This window comes from Nicotiana attenuata, chromosome 12 (genome assembly GCF_001879085.1).
Source record: "Nicotiana attenuata strain UT chromosome 12, NIATTr2, whole genome shotgun sequence".
NCBI lineage: Eukaryota > Viridiplantae > Streptophyta > Magnoliopsida > Solanales > Solanaceae > Nicotiana > Nicotiana attenuata.
Window position 1 is genome coordinate 7,022,778 of NC_032000.1, and position 9,011 is coordinate 7,031,788.

Sequence of the window (9,011 nt, forward strand, 5' to 3'; positions counted from 1 at the left end):
GTTTGTTTGGTTTCGAAATATGTATTGATGAATCCACACTCTTATGTGCAAATTTCTACAACTATTTGCAACGTATTCTAGCTGCTACGGCTGTTTTCCATTAGTTAGCTTTGTTATTACACAAATACAGACATGAGTAAGAGACGATACACAAAGATACATAGGTGATACATAAGAGATACATAGATGATACAAATATGATACATAGCTGATACAACTTCTTTTTAATCAAACAGATGTATAATTTACTGATACACAGAGATACATAGGTGATACACAAGAGATACAAATATGATACATAACTGATATGACTTATTTTTAATCAAACAGATGTATAATTTAAAAACACACTTGCAACACGATTTTAAATGATAGATCAAATATTTATTTATATCTAAAATTCAAATGACATTCCGCATTGATACAATTCTTGATGTATTTGATTCTTCTAAATCTCTATGATATTCGGTAAAGTAAAATAACAAGTAATTCTAAGTTTGACATATTTCATCCTCTCTTTGGATTATTTCTACAAGTTTTCCTGTTGTGACCTTCTTTTCAATACTGTCCACATGAGATCGACCTTTTTCGTTCCCTTTCAGATATTGGCTTGCACCTCCCCTTCCTTGGACTTCCTATTGATTTAGTCACATCTGGTGGCAAGACTTTTTCATTTAGAACTTTTGCAGGAATTTTCCATGTGCTTTCATCAAGAACTGGATAAATTGGAATTTCATAGGTCTTTAATAGGTACTTCCAGGTGTAGTACACCGAGCAATACTCAATGTGATCAATGTAATTGTATTTTAATACTGCCCAAGCATATGGCAGTTCATCCAACTGAAACCTTCAACAGCTGCAAGTTCGATCTTTTAGGAACACCATTCTCTACTTACCCTTGTCAAGTACCGAATATAAGTAACTCGTCGAAGGGGTAACCTACAAAATTTATCAATTATCATTAGTGGTGACAAAGCAGATGCCCTTAAAATACATATATTGGAGAGCCTAAGATTCAAAATAGCTTAATATCATGTTAAACCACCAATATTTCAGCAGTGGGGTAGGCATAAATGTTACATTAAATTGAAAGCCTTATATACATGTTGGTAGTCGCCTAAAAGTTAAAAAATTTGCTTACATAACGACTAACTTCTCGCATGCCCTCGAAGAAATAGAGAATAGAGTTAGACCAACTAGCTTTGAAAAGAAACAGAAAACCTGAAGCCCCGGATAACAGAGATAAGACCCTCCATTGCTTGAACACTATAATATTGCTTTTGTGCAAACAATGAATATTAGAAACGTTAGCTTTAATCAATTTGATCTCCATGTGCCGTGCAGGTGGACACTAGTTTAACAGAATCACATAAAGGGTTCAAGATATAACAGATCCATGAATTCGACATGATTACATATTATATGCACAAGTATCTACAAATACTAGTCATACCTCCATCCGATGTGACAATTCGAGAATGTCCATCAACATTGTATCATATTTTTTCCCAAGGTCAGTAAACGACTCTATTGCATTCTTTTGGTTTGTAACGTTCCATCGTCCGATCAGTTGCCTTATGTACTCTAGCAAAGGCATTAATGGGAGTTCCCTAGCAGCCTTGAGCGCTGCATTGATTGACTCCGTAATGTTTGAAGTCATTGTCAACATTCTGTTGACAGTGGAATGTGCTTTGAACCATCTTTCATACCCAATGTCGATTAAGTGATCTTTGACCCTCTTATCAATTCTCTCTACCTCTGCCATGTGGTAATGATACTTCTCAACTGTGTATGCTTTGTCCATAGCAAAGAATATGTCTTTGAGTTGCAAATGGTTCTTGTTGTAATTTTTTTTACATTATTTCATAGATGCCATATGCAGACACAGTGAGGTACTTGTGGATACAATGTTGCCGCTGCATTTTCAATGCCTTCATGCATGTCCGAGACTATGCACATTCCCTCTCTTTCCCCAAATGCATCCTTGAACCTCGCGAAAAATCACTTTCAGGAAGCATTATTCTCTGAATCTACTATGGCATATGCGAGTGGTAGGATACTACCTAATAAATTGAATTATATATATATATGTAAGTATGTNATATAAGGTTGGAAAATATATATATATATATATATATATATATATATATATATATATATATATATGTTATTCATGTATATTTACATTATTATTCTTATTCTTACCTGCCAGATATTGTATGGATCCTATCAATAATGTTCCTCTGTATGTCGATTTAAGAAAGGTTCCATCTACAACAATAACCAATTTGCAATACTACCATCCTTTTATAGGCGAATATAGTGCAACGAAAGCATACATGAACAGGTCTTCCTCTGTTTTTTTCAAACTTACCACCGACATAGGATCTGTAAGAACTAGCATATAAAAGTAGCTTGACAGCTTTTCATATGGTTCGCTCGGGTTCCCTCTCAATAGTTGTCACACCTCCTTTTTTCCCGAGGGGGATAGGGGATTTTTTCAAATAAAGTGACATAAATCGAAATGAGATTGTTTATTGATTCAGAGTCGCCACTTGGGATAATTATTATGGTGTCCCAAGTCACCGATTTATTTTAAATCCCAAATCGAGAAAATTGACTCTATTTGTTGGTCCGGGAACACAGAAGACCGGGTTAGGAATTCTGTTAACTCGGGAGAAGGTGTGAGGCACTCCTGAGTTCCGTGGTTTTAGCACGGTCGCTCAACTATTAATAATTGGCCTTATTATCTGGCTTATTACAAGTTTTAAACCTGTTGTGCATTTTTAACTTTTTAAACCTCTTTTAATTATTTATAGAATTTGTTTGAACAAGTCACGATGTCGCACACTCGTTTGTTTTTGTACACATTGCGAATCGTGTCACGGGAACCGTACCCACGATCTACAACATGTTTATTTTATTATTGTTTGAAGTTATGGTCGGGTCACATGCAATGCACACCCGAATTTGGTTTTAGGTATTACGACTATGCCACAGGAACTGTACCTATAGTAGTAATGATTTATTCATCGTGCCTAAAGAAAAGCTGCGAAATTTCATGGTTTGATTAATTGCAATCGTGTCACGCGAACGTGTACATAACAATGGTAAAAAAATTTAGACGCGTCTAAAGGATTCAAACGTATATTTCACAAATTGTTCAACATTGGGAAAATTCCAGAGTAGAGATTGATTATGAGAGACTAATTTTATTCCTAAGGAACGAACTTATGCTCATAGGGAATTGTTGTAACGACCCGGCCGTTCGTTTCATGAGTTACCGCTCTGTTTCCCCCTTTTCTGCTTCTTTATGTGTTGTTCAGCTGTATTTTATCGTATCGTGTTGGTTTGTTCGTGTTTGGAGTAGTTTTGGAGTGATATGAGACACTTAGTCTCTTCAGTTAGCCATTTAGTTGGAAAAGTCAACCGAAAGTTGACTTGTGAGTAAATGATCTCGGAACTTGGTTTTTATGGTTCGGATAGCTTCGTTAGGTGATTTGGGACTTAGGAGCGCGATCAGAATGTAATTTGGAGGTTCGTGGTAGATTTAGGCTTGAATTGGATAATTGGAATTTTGGCGTTTTCCAATTGGTAGTGGAAATCTTGATATCAGGGTTGGATTGGAATTTCGGGAATTGGTGTAGGTCCGTTGTGTCATTTGGGACGTGTGTGCAAAATTTAAGGTCATTCGGATGAGGTTTGATAGGCTTTTTGATCGTTTGCGAAATTCGGAAGTTTTGGAATCCTTAGGCTTGAATCTTAGGGTGATTTTGGTGTTTCGGCGTTGTTTTGAGAGTTTCGAGGGTTGGTATGAGTTTGAATGGTGATATGTGAGGCATGTTTGGTTGAGGTCCCGAACACCTCGGGATGGATTTGGATGGTTGGCGGAAGATTTGGAATTTGAGTAGAGCTGCAGAATTTTTTGCTTCTGTTGTTTCTGCACCTGCGGATTGGGGACCGCAAGTGTGATGATCACAGGTGCGTGGAGCTGACTGCAGGAGCGGATTTAGTCGCAGGAGCGGATGGTTAACCGCACCTGCGGGCCCACAGGTGCGAGGCTTGGGGCGCAGGTGCAGAAGTTGGCTCCCTTAAGTGAAAACCGCAGAAGCGGGGAATTTCCGCAGAAGCGGTAGCGCTGGTGCGCTTAAGGGACCGCAAATACGGAATCCCTGGGTCAGAAACTATATAAGCTCCCCTTCGCGATTTTCAGCCTTGTTTCACCATTTTTGAGACGGGCGTGGAGCTTGTTGAGAGGATTTAATGAGGGATTCAAGGGGTAACGCTTGGAGGTAAGATTTTTGAACTCAATACTCGATTCTATGGTGATTTCTAACTAATTAGGCATGAAATTATTGGAATTTAAGAGTTAAAATTGGATAATTAGGGCTTGAAATTGGAGAGTTTTCATTGGGGATTTGAGGGGCCATTTGAGGTCCGATTTTGATGTTCTTGGTATGTATAGACTCGTGGGAGGATAAGGATTCTAGTGATGTGATTTTTATCAAATTCCGAGACGTGGTCCCGGGGGTCGGGTTCGGCCAATTTCGGGATTTTTGATGTAATTTGATTAATTTTCGCGTGGGCTTTGTTCCTTTATCTTATATTGACGACATGAATCTGGTTTTGGTTAGATTTGGAGCTTACGGAGGCCGACTCGAGAGGCAAAGGCATCGCGGGCTAGAGTTTGGACCGGTTTGAGGTAAGTAATGATTGTAAATATTATCCTGAGGGTATGAAACCCCGGATTTCACATCGTTCCACTACTTTGAGGTGACACACACGCTAGATGACGAGCGTGGGGTCGTGCACCATTGGGGATTGTGACTTGGTCCGTCCCGTACGACTATTAAGTCACGTATTTGATTAAAAACTATTTGATACTATTGTGTTTTGGAAAGTGTTACTATGCTTGGGGCTGAATGCCGTGTTTGGGCCTCGTGCCAACTGTTTGGACCCTTAGGGGCTTTTTACAACTGTTTCCTCACTGGTTTTGGTTTAATATCTAAACTTAGTCATGCTATGTTTTACTGATTTCATAACTCGCTTCTATTTACTCCGTTTTGATTCTATAAATGATATTTTGGGCCGAGCACCTGTTTTAGTGTTAGCCCGAGTGGCTTGAGAGATTTCTGAATGATTATGGCCAAGGGCCTGTGTTGTGAGGATACCATGGGATCGGGCTGCGCACCGCAGCAATTGTTCTGATTTGTAATATATGAGAGGCCGAGGGCCTGATTTATTATGCCACGAGATGGCTTGTGATAGCGCTTGGGCTGTAGGAGCCCTTCAGGAGTCTGAACACCCCCAATGAGCGCGGGTACCCAATGTGTGTGATGTGATGTTGCCCGAGGGGCTGATCTTGATTATGTTGTTGCCAGAGGGGCTGATTATGAGTGATTGTAAGGTAGCCCGAGGGGCTGGTTCTGTTGATATTGTGCCCGAGGGGCGGTTTATGGTACATGTCTCGCCCGAGGGGCTGTTTACGGTCCTATTATTTTACTCACTGTTTCACCATTTGTTTTGAACTATTGAAAGATGTTTTTAAAAGAAAAAGGGTTTTACTGAAACTGAGTCGTTTTTACGAGTTAATGGATTTCTGTACTGTTTTGGAAATATATTGTTTTGTTGTAGTGTTGTGACGTGAATTATTTTATTTCTTACTGCTCAACTGCTTTTAATTTTATTACTTACTGAGTTGGCGTACTCACATTACTCCCTGCACCTTGTGTGCAGATCCAGGAGTTGCGGGTCTTGATAGCGAGCATTGATCGTTTCTCTCTGCGGGTCTTGGAATCGACAAGGTAGCTGCATGGCGTTCGCAGCCCTGTTCTTCTCCCTCATATCTTCCTTGGATTATATATTAGTATTGTCTTCTAGACTTTGTTAGACTTTCTTGTACTTAGATAGATTTAGTAGTTGCTCATGACTGGTGACACCCCAATGTCAGGCTTGTGTTATTTTCTTCTGCACTGGTTATTTAAACTCATATTATGAGATATTTTGTTAATTAATGGCTTAAAATGACTTTTATGGGATTCTGGTTGTATTTGAGTTTGTGTCGGCTGGCCTAGTTTCACGATAGGCGCCATTACGACCGGGTCAGTTTTAGGGTCGTGACAAGTTGGTATCAGAGCCTAGGTTACATAGGTCTCACGAGTCATGAGCGGGTTTAGTAGAATCTCACAGATCGGTACGGAGACGTTTGTACTTATCCTCGGGAGGCTGCAAAACCTTTAGGAAAAACTTCATATTCTTGAATTCCTGTCGTGCAAATCTGTTAATTCTGGTAACTAACTTCTATTATTCTATTCTCTCACAGATGGTGAGGACACGTGCTACCGGTCAGGACGGACGACCACCAGTTGGGGCCACTAGAGTCCGAGGACGTGGTCGGGGTCGTGGTAGGGGCAGGGATGTAGCCCGAACAACAGCTAGGGCAGCACCTGCAGATCCACCAGCCGCCCCAGTTCAGGATCAGGTCCCAATTGTGGACGCTCCAGCAGTACCAGCTCAGGCACCGGCTGTGCCTATTGTTATCCCAGGCCTTCAGGAGGCCCTGGCCCAGATTCTATCAGTGTGCACTGGCCTGGCTCAGGCGGTCTCAGTTGCTACGGCTGCAGCTACTTCTCAGGTCGGGGGAGGCACTCAAACTCCCGCCGCTCGCACACCTGAGCAGGTCGTGCAGGGACTTCAGACACCGGGGGCACCTCTAGCCCAGCCGGTTGCAGCTGCTCTAGACTATGTAGCTCCTGTTATGACAGAGGACGAGCAGCACGATTGGAGAGGTTTGGTAGACTTCAGCCTCCGTCATTTAGTGGTGTCGAGGGTGAGGATGTTGAGGGTTTCTTGGATAAGTGTCAGAGGATGCTTCAGACCGCAAGTATTTTGGAGACCGGTGGGGTCTCGTTCACTACTTTCCAGTTCTCCGGGGCTGCACTTAGATGGTGGGAGTCTTACGAGAGGCGTAGGCCAGTTGGCGCAGCGCCCCTTTCTTGGCAGCAGTTCTCCGTTCTCTTCCTAGAGAAGTTTGTACCTGAGTCTCGCTGAGAGGAGCTGTGCAGGCAGTTCGAGCAGCTTCGTCAAGGTGATAGATCTGTCAAACAGTATGAGATGCGGTTCTCCGAGTTGGCTCATCATGCGGTCTGGTTGGTTCCCACAGACCGAGAGAGGATGAGGAGGTTTATAGATGGCCTCGGTTTTCAGCTTCGGTTGCTTATGACCAGAGAGAGAGTGTCTAGTCCTACCTTTAATGAGGTTGTTGACATAGCTCGATAGATTGAGATGGTTCGTGGTCAGGAGTTATTTTAGAGGGAGGCTAAGAGGCCTCGTGGTCAGGGTGGATTCAGTGGTACTCCTTATGGGGTTCAGTTTTAGCACGGTAGAGGCCGTCCATTCAGGCATGCTCAGTCAGCTTGCCCAGGCGTGGGGCATCATCGGGCCATGGTTCTCACAGTTCTTATCAGGGCCATTCCCCACTTAGTGCCCTTCCAGCCCAGAGTTTGTCCCGTGCTCCATCAGTTCAGTCTATGCTAGGTTCTTCTGCTAGTGATCCCGGTTCTAGGGGTTCCCTTCAGTCCCCGTCTCCCGCACCAGGGGGTTATTATGAGTGTGGAGAGTTGGGGCATATGGGGAGACAGTGTCCGCGTCATCTTGGGGGGTCCATCTCACCAGAGGAGTCAGCCATCGACTTCAGCACCAGTTACTTCACCACCCACCCAGCCAGCTAGGGGTGGAGGACAGTCAACTAGAGGTCGCCCTAGAGGGGGATGTCGATCAGGTGGTGGTCAGGCTCGTTTCCATGCACTCCCAGCCAGACCCGATACTATTACTTCAGATGCTGTGATTACAGGTATTGTCTCAGTTTGCCACAGGGATGCCACTGTTATTTGATCTCGGTTCCAGTTTTTCATATGTGTCATCATAGTTTGCTCGTTATTTGGATACGCCCCGTGAGTCTCTTGTGTCATCTATTCGTGTATCTACTTTGGTGGGCAACTGTTGTTGTGGACCGTGTAAATCGATCGTGTGTGGTGACTATTGAGGGTTTGGAGACCCGGGTGGACCTTTTAATGCTTTGTATGGTCGATTTTGATGTAATATTGGGCATGGATTGGTTATCTCTGTGTCGTGCTATTTTGGACTATCATGCCAAGACAGTGATGCTGGCTATGCCGGGTGTGCCACAGATTGAGTGGCGAGGTTCGAATGATTTTGTCCCCAGTAGAGTGATCTTATTTTTGAAGGCCCAGCGGATGGCTGGGAAGGGTTTTCTTTCTTACATAGCCTTCGTTGAGGGATGTCAGTGCAGAGACTCCTAGTACTGATTCAGTCCCGACAGTGAGGGACTTTCCGAATGTGTTTCCTGCAGACCTGCCGGGCATGCCACCGGACAGGGATATTGACTTTGGTATTGATTTGGTGCCGGGCATTCAGCCCATTTCTATTCCACGGTATCGTATGGCACCGGCGGAATTGAAGGGGCAGCTTCAGGAACTCCTTGATAAGGGGTTTATTCGGGCTAGTGTGTCGCCTTCGGGTGCGCCAATTCTATTTGTGAAGAAGAAGGATGGCATGATGAGGATGTGCATTGATTATAGGCAGTTAAACAACGTCACAATCAAGAACAAGTATCCGTTGCCTCGTATTGATGATTTATTTGACCAGCTTCAGGGAGCAAGGGTGTTCTCCAAGATTGATCTTCGTTCAGGATATCATCAGTTGAAGATCAGGGACTCGGATATTCTTAAGACAACTTTCAGGACCCGATATGGTCATTATGAGTTCCTTGTGATGTCTTTTGGGCTGACCAATGCCCCGGCAGCGTTCATGCATTTGATGAGCAGCGTGTTTCGGCCTTATCTCGACTCGTTTGTTATTGTATTCATTGATGATATTCTGGTGTATTCGCATAGTCAGGAGGAGCACGCGGAGCATTTGAGAGTGGTATTGCAGCGGTTGAGGGAGGAGAAGCTATATGCAAAGTTCTCCAAGTGTGAGTTTTGGCTCAG

General features: G+C 43.1%; 1 protein-coding gene across 1 annotated transcript; it reads right to left on the reverse strand.

The window, feature by feature from the left end:
- LOC109235848 lies at window positions 559-1,804 on the reverse strand. Its single transcript, XM_019402096.1, has 4 exons — window positions 1,454-1,804; window positions 1,142-1,351; window positions 897-939; window positions 559-812 (listed from the first exon to the last, which is right to left on the reverse strand). Exons 1-4 carry the CDS (start codon window positions 1,802-1,804, stop codon window positions 559-561), a joined length of 858 nt encoding a protein of 285 aa, XP_019257641.1.

Coding starts and splice junctions, on each gene's coding strand:
- LOC109235848 (XM_019402096.1), bottom strand. CDS start 1,804: ATGGACAAAGCATACACAGTTGAGAAGTATCATTACCACATGGCAGAG. Junction 1,352..1,453: donor AATTGTCACATCGGATGGAG/GTATGACTAGTA, acceptor CTGTTAAACTAG/TGTCCACCTGCACGGCACAT. Junction 813..896: donor ATATTCGGTACTTGACAAGG/GTAAGTAGAGAA, acceptor ATGCTTGGGCAG/TATTAAAATACAATTACATT.